The 18,036-nt window shown below is 36.5% G+C and overlaps 1 protein-coding gene across 1 annotated transcript in view; it reads right to left on the bottom strand.

Moving 5' to 3' along the window:
* Positions 1–18,036, bottom strand: part of nav2a (neuron navigator 2a) — a 251,125-nt gene that overhangs the window by 177,229 nt on the left and 55,860 nt on the right. The window contains 2 exon segments of the mRNA XM_030130568.1: positions 4,502–4,554; positions 12,891–13,008. Coding sequence (XP_029986428.1) covers positions 4,502–4,554; positions 12,891–13,008 — 171 coding nt within the window.

The following is an 18,036-nucleotide window of genomic DNA, read 5'->3' as shown; positions in this document are numbered from 1 at the left end:
CCTCAACTCCCAGACCCGTGTGTGTGTGTGTTTTGACAGTACTACACCGCACAAAGCATGCATTTGCATAATGACTGCGGCTGCACCTGCCCTTAGCGCTGCTCCACTGCTTCAGGTTTTAGTGTAAAGCTGAAAAACCGACTGAGATTTGACACAAAAATGCACAAACACACACCGACGCAGCAGCCGTGACAGCCATTATCCAATAAACAACACCACTCCGGGGTGTTGTTTTCGGTTTCCTCGTCTCAGAGTTTATCCTGAAACAACCTGAAAACGTGCAGCATTTGTCAAAATGACAGGAAAAGCTCACATGGAGACCGCCGAGACCAAATAGGACAAAACGCTCAATTACAAGTAACTGAGACTAATGGGAAAGACCTAATTGAAAGTGAGTGGGAAGGAAAACACACTGTAACTGAGCCTTTTTAAAGGTTATCTGAAAGAAGAAACACGACAACAGGACAAATACTGGGTTATCAACAACCAACACACACTGATATTCATACTGATACATTTTATGTGAAGTAAACTTCTTTTATCATTATGGAGCTGATTTTAACAGGATACACCACTTATTTCACCTGCACTTAGACACATTTTAGCATTCAACATCTGAGCTAGCACAAAAAATAATAGTGTATATTAACCAATGTTACTGTTAACCACTGACATATGCCAGGCTGCAAAAATAAAAAATAAGTAAACTGATTTTTATGTGGTATATTGAACAAAAAAAAAAAAAAACATTTTATGTGTGTTTTTTGCATCAGTAATATGGTTCATTTACATTATAAACATGGCATTTAAAGGGGTGATATTTTGCTTTTTTTAAATGGAATTCTTCATTTTCCAACATTTCCCTGTGGTCTCCATAAACTGTAAATGCTCTGCTTGGGTCTGAATTCTTCATTAATTCAACTCCACAGGTCCATCTTCAACCCTATTTCTGAGTAATGACACCAGAAAGGTGGTTTGGAGCGCTGGCCCTTTAAATGCACATGAGCCACTTCAGGCCCCGCCCCCAAATCTTTGTTGTCAATATAATTAATGAAACGGCCCCACACTTTTTCAAAAATGTCTTGTCTTTTATAGTGAACATGATTTTTTTTTTCAAGTGGCAAACTTTTGCAATGCTCGGTTTGCCCATTTCTTTCCTTGACAGAGCGATCACACTCTTTGCTTGTAATATTCCCAGGTTTATGAGGATTTTCTCATATTGATTTATACGAACTTCTTCAGGGTATAATCCTAATATAAAAAACTTGGGTTCCAGCACTAGTTTCACTGATAAAATTTCCTGTAAAATACCACTAACTTCGCCCCAAAATTGCTGGATTTTTGGACATAACGTTTTTGTAACGCCACAAAAAAAAAGGTTAATTAAAAAAATTTAAATCACATTCCTAAAGAGGAATAAAAACACTCAATCATGACTCAGGTTCTCATAATTCATACATCAAAGGGTTCAGACTTTCACACTACATTCCAGACTTTTCTACACTTTTAAGTCCCTGACCTGTGAACATGGAAACAGAAAAGTGCAGAATCAGAGCCTGTATGTGTTGAGGAGCAGGTAAAGCAGATGTATGAGGGTATGTGGAAAGCAGAGGGATCAGCTGTGCCCCCCCTCCTCAGTTGTTACCCATGTGTGTCTGTGTCACCCTCTCTGGTGCTTTGACGGGCTTCAGTAGTCTGGCTGGGGGCCAAAAATAGCCCCCTCAGCTGGCACACTGGCCCAATTTATGACCCTTCACATTCATCCCAGGGCAGCCCAGCCGGAGCGCTGTCGCCTCAGTTCCCACACAGGACACGGGACTGTGAAAATCCCACCAGCGGAGCACCAGGACCAGGGAAATCCCACTTAACAAATGTGATATATACGTCCCTGTGCACTGACTGTGAAGGCTTTCTTTAACCCATGAATAACACAGTAAGAAAAACAAGACTAAAACAAAAACAGGACTGGAAAAATACATCTGATGACTAAAACAAATGGAGAAAAAAATAAATAAAAACAATAAGTTAAAGAAGAATAAATCAAAGTAGCCTTGGTTTCATTTGCACAATATGGGACCCTCAATAAACATGATATTAGCGTAAGATTGAACGTCATGCATTTTCAAACTCTGTAAATCACAGCTCATACATTTCAATACAAAAACACTAAACTAAAACTAACCATTCACGTAAAATCAAACTAAAACTAGTCTAAGTATTAAAGTTTGGCATTATTTCATTCATTTCATTATTTCAACTTTAAACTGTTTTTTTTTTTTTTTTTTTATTAATTTCCTGTTACTATTTTCAGTTTAGATTTAGATTTATTTTGAAGAACTGACTAGTTTTTGTGGATGTGTTTTGTAATATTTTAATTGTTGTCATGGATTATAAGGAATATTTTGACTTATAGAAGCTAAAAATGGATGAAATAAACTGTTAACTAAACTTAATTTAATTTTCTATTTCTATTTATAAGTTCACTTTAGATTTATTTGGAAGAATTGACTTTTTTTTGTGTCTTATTTGGATTTTTTTCAAGTATTATAAGGAATATCTTGACTTATAGAAGCTAAAAATGGATGAAATTAACTATTAACCAAACTTAATTAAATTTTCTATTCCTATTTCTAATTTCAGTTTAGATTTATTTGGAAGAACTGACTATTTTTTGTGGGTTTTTTTCTCTTATTTTGACTTTTTTCAAGTATTAAAAGGAATGTCTCAAGTAATAGAAGCTACAAATGGATTAAATTAACTATTAACCAAACTTAATTAAATTTTTTATTCCTATTTCTAATTTCAGTTTAGATTTATTTTGAAGAATTGACTATTTTTTGTGGATTTTTTTGTCTTATTTTGACTTTTTTCAAGTACTATGAAGGAATATCTTGACTTACAGAAGTTAAAAATGGATGAAATTAACTATCAACCAAACTTAATTTACAAAATTATTGTTTATTAAAGATCCCAATTTATACAAAGACCATGAAACATTAACACTGGGGACAAACAAAACTGATTTTTATCTTTAACTGTGCTGTTTTTATTTCTGTTGTATCTTCTTATATTTTAAAAGGGAAGTGGACTCTGTACGTTTATGTGTGCATGTTTGTGTGTGTGTCTCGGGCATCACACTAAATCCATACAAAGCTGACTGCTGCAGTTTGTCATACTTATGTATTTTTGGTCAAGGAAGAGACTAGGGAAATTGGCAAGTAGGACCGATATTTTGAAAGATATTAGTAATGTTGGAATACCAAAGCCTTACAATCATGTTGCTATGCCCATGATGGTTGATGGGAGGTGCAGTACCACGCTGCATGATGGGAAATGAAGTTAAAAACAGGAACGACGAAGATATTGTTATTAATATTCTATAAGTTTCTATATTACCATCTGTGGAGTAAAATTGTGGAACTAACTGTGTGGAGATAAAATAAATATCAAACATAATTCAGTTTTAAAAAAAATAGATATAAAGAATTGATTCTTGAGAGGTAAAATATTTAATAATGACAATGATGGCTGTTTGTTTATGGATTATATTGTATTGATAAATATGCTGTAATTATTGAAGAAAGTTGTTGAACTGTTGAGTCTGTTTGTATGACTGTACTGCCATGAATATATTGTTGTGTATAATTCAATTAATGCATTATGTATTAATTGTGGTTAAATGTTAAAATTTGGACAAATGTATTGTTTGATTGTTGTATTAAGTTAGTGATAAAGGTGTAAAAGCACTTGAGGGGTAGAATTAAATGAGTTTATACTTCTTCCTACTCCTTTTCGACCATGCAAAATTCAGACTTGCACGTACTTGAAGACAGATTCTGTTCATTTAAGTGTTTTCATTTTTGTCTTAATTTGCTTCGTTTTGTTTTGTTTCTTTGCATGTTTGAAATAAATAAATAAATAACTATATTAATAGTTGTTTAAATTTTAAAGAATGATTTACCAAACAATTTTTACGTCAGTACTTATAAAATACAGACTAACATCTTCCCAAACATCAGCTCACCCCAGCATAAAAACTACCACATGTAGAACCCGTGATTCCCCACGGGTCAACGCACTAGTATTTTATAGTTTTCATCTGCCATTAGAACCTTCATAAACTCAAACTGACAACCAATCTCTGAGAATAAACGGATGAAAAAAGATGAAAATATCAAAAGTATAAGAAGTCCAACAGCTGCCAAAGGCTCCACCGCTGCAGCAGGATGGAATAAAACCCTCCTTTGTGAGTGTAACACAATCAGAAGAGGCTGAGCGGCCCCGAAACCCTCAGCCCGTGATGCTTTCAGAGGTCTGAGCCAGAGGTTTCACACAAGACCACAGATGTAAAAATAAATGGACTAAGTATTCCCATGTTCAGCCGTTCACCAGAGCATCACTTCAAAGGGACGAGTCCACACACACACACACACACACACACACAGATAGAGGAGGTGAATTTCATCATGTCCTGCCAAAACACTCTTAGAAGGTCACTTACCATCTGAGAACGGCTCTTGGGACAGCCATTGATGTCGTCGATCTTCTCATTGGCTGAGCAGAGAAAGAAAAGAGGAGGAAAAGGCAGAAACAAAAGAAGAAGAGGAAGAAGGAGGAGAAGAAGAAGTGGTTCAGTTAATACAATCCTCTGTTATTTCCACGCCTGTGTTTCTGTCTGACTGAGGAGCGCTGAGGTGTTCATGCCGGTGGCTCTAACCCCCCTCCCCTTCCTCCTCCTCCTCCCACCCGACACATGAAACACTATCTAGTCACGGCAAATGGGAGCGGGGCCACCGGGGGCCGCTGGGGGCCGGTCAGAGATGGGAGTGTCCCGTAGTATGTTGTCAGGGATTCCTGGTGCAGCTGAGTCGGGCCCGTCTGCTCACAGCTGACAACTGCACTGGGGGGGGGGGGGGGGGGGGGGGGGGGGGTTGTAGAGGGGTCCACAGTGCAGCTCTGCCCCAGGGCCCACTGTACAGCAGGAGGAAGGAAAACCAACAGAAGTACCACCAGTGTCTTTTTTTTTTTCTTTTTTTAGTGATAGTTAACATTTAAATTGTATTTTAAATGCATTTAAAAGTGTATATTACTTTGTATTTTTACTTGCTTTTAACTGTATCTGCACTGTAAAGTACTTTATGAACCCCTGTCTGTGAAAAGTCCTCTATAAATATAACTTACTGACTTATTTACTACTTAACAAGACATTGTGGACAGAAAAACAACACATAAACAAAAGGAAAATCAAGCTAATAAACAAACCAAAAACAACAACAACGGAGTAATGACAAACAATAACATCATCATATAACAAAGAAAAAGATAATGAATGTAAATAGCAACTAAACAATATAGCTTGATTAGGGGCGATGGGGAAAAGGGGAAGAGGGAGTGTGAAGGAAAGTGAGAAAGAGAGGGGGGGAGTGAGGGGGAAAAGACTAATTATTGTAATAATGATAATAATAACAACAACACAAAAATATATAATAACTAGAAAAGCAGTCGGAGAGCACAGACCTCCGCCAAGGCAGATCAGTCCCCCCAATCACCACGAAAATTTGATCATTTGTTCCTTGTGCCAGTGTTAACATTTCCTGAAAATTTCCTGAAAATCCGTCCATAACTTTTTGAGTTATCTTGCTAACAGATAGACAAACAGACAAACAAACCCTGATGAAAACATAACCTCCTTGGTGGAAGTAAAAATACCTACAGGGTGGGGAAGCAAAATTTACAATATTTTGAGGCAGGGATTGAAAGACAGTGTATGACCAATTAGTTTATTGAAAGTCATGATAATTTATTTGCCACAAGAAAATTGACATAATAGAAAATGTTTTTATTCTATGTGTCCTCCTTCTTTCTCAATAACTGCCTTCACACGCTTCCTGAAACTTGCGCAAGTGTTCCTCAAATATTCGGGTGACAACTTCTCCCATTCTTCTTTAATAGTATCTTCCAGACTTTCTCGTAATAGTTTTGCTCATAGTCATTCTCTTCTTTACATTATAAACAGTCTTTATGGACACTCCAACTATTTTTGAAATCTCCTTTGGTGTGACGAGTGCTTTCAGCAAATCACACACTCTTTGACGTTTGCTTTCCTGATTACTCATATGGGCAAAAGTTTCTGAAAAGGTATGGATAATAGTGTTCGGTATGATTATGACATCAGTATATGTTTGGTTTCAAAACAATTGACGTAGTGCCTGCTGAGAAAAAACAACTAAATGTTCATTGTAAATTTTGCTTCCCCACCCTGTATAGTCTAATTTGCTAGCATTATTGTGGCGGCGGTAGCAGCAGAGGCAGTCACCGGTGTCTTTACGGATGGAATTAAAAACTCTGAAGCAAATGTTCAAGGTTAGTGTGTGGTTTAGTGACATCTAGTGGTGAGACTGCTGATTGTGGCTGCAAAAAACAAATCTATCTTTTAGTTAATGCCTTAAAACCTGGCATGTCATGGCTAATACACTCTGTGCATATACAGTTCAGATGGCTGTAACTCTGTCACTGTTCGTGCAAATGGACAAATTCCAACAGTTTCTGAAACCTGAAACGTTTCCCTTCATAGGTTTTATTGGGTCATTACAGTAAATTCACTCACACCTGTACTAGAAGCTGGAGAAGAAGCTGTTATAGCAGAATTACAACATGCAGTGAAATGTAAATGATTTCTAGATTTTGAAAGACCTGGAAAAAATAAGGGCAAAAGGACTGAGTCACAGCATATTTTCTAACCTTTTTAAAGTTAAAATAAGAAAAAAAAGTCCAGGTGGACCATTTTAGGCTAAGAATTTAACGGGTTAAATGGTCTATTCTACTCTAATTATGAGAACATCCAGAGTAAAACTAAGCAATAAAACGACAATTATCAAGCAACAGAGTTATGTATTATGATAAATATTACATTTTTGCTTTGTTTTTAGGTTCATTAAGTTCACATTCTCAGAAAAAAAACAAAAAAAGATGTCTAAGCGTTTTGTTTACTTAAGTAATTCTGAACATTTTAACATTTTAATTATGTTTATGACCTTTAAGATGAGTTTACAACTACAAATAACCATATTTATGTCATTTTTGTAACTGGTCTCTACAAACATTAAATCAAATCAATCAAGATAGTAACATATCATAATATCAAACATATATATTTTTTTTGTGTGTGTTTAAGATTTTAGTTGACGCTGTCAGAAAAAACACAAACAAAATGTTTTAATGTTTAGTTTACCCCTGCAATTATGAATATCTTATCATTATAATTGTGGTTCTGACCATGAAGAAGAGTTTATAAGAGCAACTAACTATGTTTATGTCATTTTTAAACTTGTTTCTACAAATACAGGTGTGTTTTTGTCTTAATACGATTTTTTTTAGTTTGTCTTTTACATCGTTTTCATACATTGCATCTTTCTAACAATGTCATATTATGTCATTTTTGCTTTTTTCTGTTTCTGTCTTGTGTGTTTTGCCAGATGTTCATCCCAGTATGTCTTTTAGAAAAAAAAAACAAAACAAGTAAGAATCTGATTTATCTAACTGTCTCTCAGTCATAATAATAATAATAATAATAATGATGATAATAATAATAATACATGTATTCAACTTGAACAAACTGTGAAAACTGGGGTAAAATCCCACATTAAGGCATTATTAACAAATAACAGCTGACATCCACTTCTAAAAAGATTAAATCCAGAAAAAAACATGGGATACCTGAAAGTAAATCCTGTTGTTTCCAAGATAAGGCTTTGTGTGTGTCTGTAAAATGTAGAATACAGTCACAGCGGATGTAAGTTGTCAGGTTTACTGTGATAAAATGTATTCCAGCTCACCAGGCGGCTGAATGAAAAGTAGGCCAAGACGAAGAAAAGCATCTCACTGGAGGAAAGCATCAAGACGTTCAATACTGGCAAAGAAAAAGGACGAATAAAACAGTAGGTTCCAGTTATAAACACTGGGACCGATGGAGGTTCGCCCTGACCTTGTGCCATAAACAGGTGACATATCCGGTCTGGTTTTGTCCCAGTATGGCTGTTCCGACACCAGTGTGACGCTCCAGTTTCACCAGCAATTGTTTGGTGTGAGGTTTCCTCCGAGGACGGGGGTAGGACGCAGTAATGCAGCGCACAACAGGTGAGTGTGGCCTCTGATGGTTTACTGCTGTTATTTTAATACAATGGAAGCGCGGCAGCTGTCAGAGTGGATGTGTTCGATTTAAGAGGTGTATACATCCAGGGGCTGCAGTGAAACGGTCACTATCTGTCCAAATGAGAGATTCCAATGACACAGACGTTACTGGAGCTTCAGGGGAGGATTTCACTTCAAGTTTCTGAGCAGCTGCATTAAAGCCACTGGTCTGAAATGTTTTACCCACTGACAGAAAGGAACTGATATTTGTGAAACTGTTAGTAACACAAGTGAGCACACCATGATACAGGCTACAAAGGAACCTCACCGTACAAATTAGCTGTGCTTGTTTTGCGATTTACTCAATTATTTATCAATTTTCCCCATTTGAAATTAACTGAATTATATTGAATCTGTTCCAGCCCAAAAAACACTCAAAACCTACCCAAAACCACTGATAAAAACACTCCAAAAACACCCAAAACTACTCAAAAAACACCAAAAAAGATTCAAAAATCACTAAAAACAACTCAAAATGACACCAAAAAACACCCAAAAACCAGACCAAACCCACATAAAAACACCAAAAAACACCCAAAAACCACATAAAACCATCCAAATAACACCAAAAAATACCAAAAAACCCCCCACCAAAAACATCCAAAAAACACCCCAAAACCACCAAAAACCATTCAAAACCCATCCAAAAAACACCCAGAACCACCCACTGTCTTCTCCTCCACCAGTGACCAAAATGATCTTTCAAATCTAAAATGTTTAATACCTGTCGATCCACTAATCCTATCATTGCATTATTATTACAATTATTACATTACTCTTTTTTGCATTAAAACCCACTTGACCCTCTTGAGATAAAACTGAACTAGAAATTAGTTTGACATCCTTGACTGTTAACGTCCTCAGTGTAATTTTTGCATTTCACAAATTCATCCCATGGGCCAGAGCCCCATGGTGGGCTCAAACAAACGGCCCACGGACCGTGTGTTTGAGCTAGAAATGAGAAAAATACACTTGGTAAGATTTTGATTTTTGCAGAGTATTATGTTATTATTTGATTTGAGCTCATAGTGAGTTGAATGTGGAACCTGAAGTAAAATGAGTTTGACGTCCGTGTTTTAGAAAACATCGGAGCCAGGATTCAAAGAAAGAACCCTGACTCCAACATGTGACGTAAATAAAGCGGCTGTAAATGTCAAAGTGATGCCTGTGAGTGTGGTGGATGTCAGGAAAACAGCTCGGAGAACAGTGAGAGTCCTCTGTTTGGTGTGAAATGTGCCTCTGAAGCAGAGGAGCAGTGATGGCGTGAGTCAGCTGGTGTGGGTCGGCTTCAGCCTCGAGGCCGACGGCAGAACAAACGTCAGACTGACGACGTGAAGACGAGGCCGAAGGTCGTAAATGCAGAGACACACAGACATGTCAGAGCTGAGTCACAGACGTTCAGCCTGGACTCACAACCAATGAAAAACAGAATGACATCCAATTAACACGGAATCGAAAAAAAAAAAAAAAAAAGGTCAGTTCCCCAGTTCAACAGAGTCTATATCAGTAAATACCGCAACTGAGGAGCTTAAAATGAGGATTTAAGCATATGAATGACCTTCATTGAGGTTAAAATGTGTCACTATTAGTTTGTTGATTTGACACATTTATGTTACAGACAAACAAATACAGAAATTCTTCTGTGTCAAAGTCCTGGTCCAACATTCTGTTTGTTGGTTTAGTAAAGTTCTAATGACCACACATTTGTATTTGTCAATCTCCGTATTAAGATTCAATCTGGAAGAAAAATTAAAATTATCAACAAAATGAACAAAAATTAATAACATAATAAACAAAATGAACAAAAATAACCAGCAAAACAAACAAAATAATCAACAACTTGAACAAAAATTAATGAAATAATCAACAAAACGAACAAAAATGTGTGAAATAATCAACAAATTAAACAAAATAAACAAAAACTTGAACAAAATAATCAACAACTTGAACAAAAATGAAAAAAAAAATCAACAAAATGAACAAAAATGAATAAAATAATCAACAAACCAAACAAAATAATCCACTAAAATTCTATTCCAACATTATATTTGTTGTTTTATTAAAGTTCTAATGTCCACACGCATGCACTTGTCTCTGTATTCAAATTCAGTCTGATATATGTGACGTATGAACAGCAGGAAAAAACGCTTAATTTCTCTTGACATTTTTTTTCTCATGACTTTGATTGTAAATGTTCTGCCTCTAAATGTCTGAAATATTTTCCATGCTCTGACTGTAAATAATAATTTTCTACGACAACAAACCATCTCCTTCCTTCACATCTCACTGCGGAGGAAAAAACTATCATTAAACTTTAAGGAAATATTGATATTTTTATCTCAAATCATCATGAACAGGACATCTTACAGCTGTAGACATGATGTGTCCCATTATTAATGTCCATTTAGGGTATTATAGTTGTGCATAAAATAGTGAACTGTATTGAACAGATAATATCATAAACGGTGATATTTCCCGTTTGTTTACTACCTCTTACAGACAGAATGGGATGTGGATTCAGAGAAAAAGGCCTTTTCATGACTTTTCTGAATGTTTGTATTTATATTTCTGAAGCTTCAGGGGACTCTGTTCACATGTTTGTGTAAAACAGAAGTCTCTTTAATGTCTTTATATTAAGAGGAAACTCTTTGAATGACATAATTCTGTATCGTTTATCTGCACCTTGTAGATTTAGTTTATCTAAATATGTCCAAGAATTATTTTATTTCATGTTGTTTAGTTTTAATCTTTTCTTATTTCATTTTACTTTTATAACAATGCTACTGTTATATACACATGTACATCCTTGTTGCTCCATTCTATTCCATTCTATTCTATTCTATTCTATTCTATTCTATTCTATTCTATTCTATTCTCAAAACATAAATATAAATATCAGTTTTATTTCTGTTGTTCATCTCCACTGACTAAAGCTGTATTATATGAACTATTAAACTAATACTACACTAGTGCCATGACACGACCATGTAAAGATAATTAAACCCTTCAGATGTAGAATAATTAATCATTAACTACAATATCATGATGGTCACAGGTGTATTTATCACTTCATTCTGTTTGTCAGTTTAGGTTTTTACACATTATTTCACATTTCTGTATCTTACTGTAGTGTTTTATTCCATGCTAATATGAAATTAATTATTAAAATCACACCTATATGAGTAGAATTGTATAACACATTGCATCTGTTTCCATCTGTTCAAGGTAGGACAGTGTTTTGGAGCAAATACACATTTTGCACAAACTTTTTTTTTTTTTTTTTCTGGAAGTAACTCCTGGAAAGAGGGAGCATATCGTCACTGTTGGGCGGAAACTTCTGTCCAAAACAGTCATTTTTCAGGAAACTGGAAAAACGATGGATATTCTAAATAAATGAATGGACTTAAGAAATGTAGTCACAAGTTGTTTTCAACACTTTTCATTGATTAAATATTTCTAAAACTATCAGGCCAACGTAAAGACTGACCAATAGAACAATTTTATGACAAAAAAAAGACCAAAAATGGACTTACAAGGTTTCCATCTGACAGTGACGATATGTTCTTTGCATGATTTAACTTATTCTAACTTTTTCATCAGCTAAAAGTAGGTTCTTTCTTTATAAAAAGCTCAATATTTTTACTATGTACACTATATAGACAAAAGTATTGGGACACGTTCTTTTCTAACAGGGGTCTGGGATACAAAACAATAATGATAAATGTCAAATTATAGTTTTATATTGGGATAAATATCATTAGTTTGGTTTAAATTGTTATCTCCAAAATGCCTCAGAGATAGTTTTTACTGAATTTCTCTCAACATGACTATGATTTTTAATGTTCTATCTCTACATTTCTAAAATATTTTTCGGGCTCTGACTGTAAATAATACTTTTCCGCCACAACTAACCATCTACTTTCTTCACATCTCCCTGAGGAAGAAAAATCTACCATTAAACTTTAAGCAAATATTGATGTTTTTATCTCCAATCATCATGAACAGGACATCTTACAGCTGTAGACATGATGTGTCCCAATACTTTTGTCTATATAGTTAGTTTATAAACATAAATATTTCCTATTTATCACTAATACTTATCCCAGTATAAGACTATATTCTGACATTTATCATTATCGTTTTGTATCCCAGACCCGTTAGAAAAGAAACACCTGAACTCAATGTGTCCACATACTTTTGTCCATATAGTGTATATCGTTTTATTTACATTCCTTCAAATCACAAGAAACGCACACATTTCTGCACGTTTGTTTGTCTTCGTATTGTTTCAGTCACTGTAAATATAGAAGTAGAGTCCACAGAAATACATATGAGAGCTTCTACAGAGCAAATAATTCACTGTTTATTCTTTATCTGTTGTTAGAAAAGAAACACCTGAATTCAATGTGCCCCAATATTTTTGTCCATATACTTTATAACTATCAATATTTCCTATTTATCACTAATATTTACCCCAGTACAAAACTATTTTATGACATTTGTTGTTATTTTTTTGTATCCCAGACTCCTGTTAGAAAAGAAACACCTGAACTCAACGTGTCCACATACTTTTGTCCATATCGTGCATCCTCATGTATTTGTTAACTTTAGTCTAATGATGTCAGATTTGTCGTTTCCGTCACATGATCTGACTTTGCTTCCATGTGCAGATTTTGGACTCTGGCGTGTGTTCGTCTTACCTACGACCTGGATGATCTCAGCCAGCAGTACTCCGTCGGTGACGTCCGTTTGCAGGTCCTTGATCAGACGCTTGTGTCCTGACTTGGCGAGGTAGTGGTTGGCCCAGTCGGTGTAGATCTGCACTCACACAACACAAACACACAACACCACGCCGTTCGGTTAGGAGCCAACGTCAAGAAAAAACAGTCCCACGCAAAGGGGGCCAAGCCCGTCGGGTCGTCCGAGTGTTCCAAACTCCATCAGCACTCCAAAACTACAAAAGGCATAAATGGTTGAAACAAATTTACGACTCATAAAATAACAACATGGTTGAATGGGAGCGGAGGAGCCCTGTCTTTTGTTGGGGCTCCGATCTGGCATATATCCGCGTGGTATTCAAATTGGGGCCATTGTGCTCAGCCGGGGCATTCATCTCCAAGCGCACGGCGGCGGTTTTCAATGGGCCGTGCTGACATCACTCTCAGGGGACAGAAAAGACCCTTCGCTGCCTGGAGGGACCAGACGAGGGGGGGGTAGGGGGGCCCGAGCAAGCATCTGAATAATCTGAATAGCTTCGTTCATAATTAGTCGCCAAACTCTTTCTGCTTAACCCTTTATAGAGCACTCATATTATCATTTTATCGACAGCACTTTGAGGTTTTTATCTGTGAAAAGCACGTTATAAACTAGAAAAGCACTTGGAGAGTGCAGACCTCCACCAAGGCTGATCAGTCCCCTCACCCCCCCGATCACCATGTCCTCTAATAACACACTAAGGTTGAAATGTTCAGTATTTCTATGAGTAAGTAAAGTTTAGTACCTCCGCCAAGGAACGGTGGAGGTTATGTTTTCATTGGGGTTTGTTTGTTTGTCTGTCTGTTAGCAAGATCACTCAAAAAGTTATGGACGGATTTGGATGAAATTTTCAGGAAATTTGTTCCTTGTGCCAGTATCAACATTTCCTGAAAATTTCATCCAAATCCTTCCATAACTTTTTGAGTTATCTTGCTAACAGACAGACAAACAAACAAAAAATCGCCCCCCCGATCACCACCAAAATGTAATCATTGGTTCCTTGTGCCAGTATCAACATTTCCTGAAAATTTCATCCAAATCCGTCCATAAATTTTGAGTGATCTTGCTAACAGACAGACAGACAAACAAACCCCATTGAAAACATAACCTCCACCGTTCCTTTTTCGGAGGTACTAAACTTTACTTACTCATAGAAATACTCAACATTTCAACCTTAGTGTGTTATTACAGGACATAACAAGACTTCAGCTGTTTCTCAATACACGTTCTTGTCTGTTCTTCCATTCTCGTGTTCTCATGAAATGTCATCAGTCATGGCCAAAGTACTGTTCCATTTTAAAATTTGCATAAACAAGAACCCATGGAATACCCAGATGATGTTCTTGTCTGCTAGCTTAAACCAAGGATGCACTGGGTGGTGACTTGTGTAGGCTTGGCTGGCAGATATCCCAAGGTGCACTTTGGGCTACTCTTAAATGCTACAGTGGCTTCTGTGAAAACTCAATTCAGAAATGTTTTTTGACTATCCGATCTTCTAAAAAATGCCAGATAGGCAGCTGATACCGATCTGTAGATCAGATCGGGACATTTTTAACTGTAACTGTCACTGTCTTGAAATGTGTGCGGAAATGACCAAAAATAGTCACTTGTCCAACAAAGGGTTAAACCCCTCACTCAAGTGTCGACAGAGGTGAGTTTCTATTTCTGGGGAGACTGAATAAAGCCCCAACAGGCTGTGGAGAAGGAAAAAAAAGAACTAGAAGAAGAGCTGCTTAGGAGTAAGTGATAGCAGGTGATTTGGAACATTGTTGGGTTCGTCTGTAAACTGTTTGACAAGTGTAAGTCAGAGCAGTTTCCCTCCAGCAGGGATCTGAAACAAGTGACAACGCTGCTAAAAAAAGACCCACCTCCTGTTAGCGCTCGCTCAGTTTTCACACACAGAGCGGCAGAAATACTTTGATACTACGCTGCTCATTAAGTGTCTACAGTAGTAGAGGAGACAGTCCTCAAGCTGAACCTGCCTCCAGACTCTTAAGGTGGTTTTCCACAGACTCTCACAGTCTTCTAATGGGAATAAAACACCACCTAATAAACAAAAAAAAAAAAAAATAGTAGTATTTCACTGGGTTGGATTCACGGTGGTATCATTTATGCCACACAATACTTACGCAATGTTATAACACTCACTCAATTCTTTATGATCTCCATAAACTAATCCACTGTTCAGACTACTTTAACTTCACTGTTGCACCTTCATTGTCTATTTATTGTCTCCTCAACCTCCTGCTGGTTATTGTTATATTTTATTTGTTTTTTCTACTACAATCAGGGGAAAAAAATATTAGACCACCCCTTGTTTTCTTCAGTTTCTTGTTCATTTTAATGCCTGGTACAACTAAAGGTACATTTGTTTGGACAAATATAATGATAACAACAAAAATAGCTCATTGCAGTTTAATTTCAGAGCTGATATCTATCCATTTTCCATTGTTTTCTTGATAATAACCCAAATCACTTCAGTTCTTACATCAATATGGTATTGTACTGACGAAAACAGTGCTTTTAGACATTCCATGTTTTCTTTTCTGTCTGTTTTAGTCACATGATACACACAAGTACTTAGTACTTGATTGCATAACCCTTGTTTTTGATGACTTTTGATGGTCTAATAATTTTTTCCGCGACTCTATGATCTGAGTCTTGTAATTCCAGTTTTCTGTATGCGATGCACATATGGCAAAAATTTACAATATTCATTCGTTTTAGCTTTATTAAGAACACAAAAGTAGGTCCATAGGATAAAGCTGACTTTGACTTTTAACTAAACTGTGACAGTACTGACCTTGTTTGTTGGATTCCAAACAGATCTTTAGTTCAGCTACTGACAACACAAACTGTGGCTGTTTTCTGTCTAAAAACAGAGCTAAGCTAACAGAGCTATAATGTAAACTATCAGCTGATGCACTACATCAACATCACTAGACGCATGTAAATAAAACGAACAAAAAATAGACAAAATATTCATCAAATCTAACAAAAATGCATAAATGATGAACAAACTAAACAAAAATTACCACAAATATCAACAAAATCCACAAAGGGGCGCAAAAGAATCAGCTGATGTAGCACGTGAACATTATAAGACACTGTTATTTGGAGCAACTGTTAAAGCATCTATGAGTTTTAGTTTGAAAAAGAAAACTTGATGATACCATAATACAGATGTGTGGAAACAATGACATTTATATTTTAATCAGTGAGTGATTCGTTGGTGATTTTGGTCCTAAGTGTGTTCTGGTCCCAGACTGACCCCTGCTGGTGAGAGTTTGGAATATCAATACAACATAGAACCCATTTAATGGAAACTATATCAGAAATTAGTTGCAGAAATTGTCTCTATCTCCCATTATGTGCATTAATTCTTTTTCAATAATGGCAAAAAAAACAGCTTCAGTGAGTCTACTGAGGAAGTGAGGGATTTTTTTTTTTTTTATTAGATTATTCGATTCAATTAGACTTTATCGATCCCACAACGGGGAAATCCAATGGTCAAGGCAGCAACAAAGTGCAAGACAAAATGTACACGTATAAAGATAGTGCAAAAGACAAACAATATTAAATAATAATAATAGTAATAAGTAATAAAAACTACTGACTATACACATACTTACAACCGAGTGGAATTTATATGTCAGACAGTTTATAGTGACGTATTTAAATTTTGCCATGGAAATGCACTTAATGACAGAGTAGACATAGAGATTTCAGCTTTCATGTCAATCGCAGGAAGTTCCCATGTGTCTATTAACCCTGACATGTGCGTGACACGGCGCTGACCTTTGTTTCTTTGTGTTTTCTCTGTAAACAAACCTGTGGCCTTTCGTCCGTGCTACTCATCGGCTGAATCACAGACCTCATGATGGCCGACAACAGGTGTGAGCACTTCAAAGACCCAAACCTCAACATGTACATACCCATAGACGCACACATGAAGCGTTTATGACACCGCACAACCACACATTCAACTCACAGAGCCTCGGAGCTATGTTTAACCCTCTGCACACCCACATAACATCAACGCACACTTAGACCAGGACTCTTGAGTGACATGTGGAGATGTAAAAGCCTCCGAGAAGCCGGATTAAAGTCTATTCTTTCAATGCACACACTCAGCTGATGGACGGCAAGAGGAAGTGCCACATAGGTTTCTTTTGAAGTGGTTGAATTGAGGGGTAGAGGTGTAATTAAGACAGAGGTGAAATGGGTAGCTGTCAGTTACAGAAGGGGGAGAAGCCTGAGGGAAGGATGGGAGAATAAAAGACAGGAGGACGGGCAGACAAGTCGCAACAGTTTGGTTTTAACAGCCCCAAAACCTTTCCATTCTGTCACATAATCCAACACTTTACAGCAGACTTCAACCTCAAGAGTTTCATGTGAGAAGAAGATTGAGTTCAGGTGAAAACCACCCATGTTCAAGAACACCCCCAGGACAGAGGAAAACGGAAACACCGATTCATATGAGGGGGGTAAACAGTTTATCTGGGGTGGAAGACGCAGCAGAGCATCCTGAAGCACATTAGAAAGTTAATAGTGGCTTTTCCATTGGACATCTGTGCAAGACTTCACCGATATTTACTAAATGTTGAAGAAACAGAAGTGCGTAAAGTCGGTTCTTCCATTAAATCACAAATGCGATGATTTATTTATTATTGTGAGATGACATGAGAAGTCAATCCATAAACATGGCGACAAATGTAAATATGGTGTTGATTTACAGATATCTTCATTATTATTACATATTACCCCTCTATCCTGTACTAAATTAAAAAAAAAAAAAAAAATTAAGTTTCCTGGTGTGTCCACACATACCGCACCATGTTTCTTTTAAAAACCTTCTTTTTCACTTGTAACATCCGTCAACATCAATTTTTTTTTTAAAATTAACCTGACTCTAGTTGCGGGAAAAAAGTCTTTCCAATGCAGTTTTGTGTGATATACAATTTGCGCTACATCCCAAAAAAAAAAACACCTCTCGCCAGCGCAAAAACTTTTAATCAAAAAAGGAGAGTTTTGGTGAAATTGTCTTTTTTCCGTTAGGTAAATATTTATGCGCAAGTTATATTCGCGCAA

The sequence above is a fragment of the Sphaeramia orbicularis genome, chromosome 3 (genome assembly GCF_902148855.1).
Source record: "Sphaeramia orbicularis chromosome 3, fSphaOr1.1, whole genome shotgun sequence".
NCBI lineage: Eukaryota > Metazoa > Chordata > Actinopteri > Kurtiformes > Apogonidae > Sphaeramia > Sphaeramia orbicularis.
Note: the sequence above shows the minus strand (reverse complement) of the source record. Positions and strands in the feature narration are given on the sequence as shown.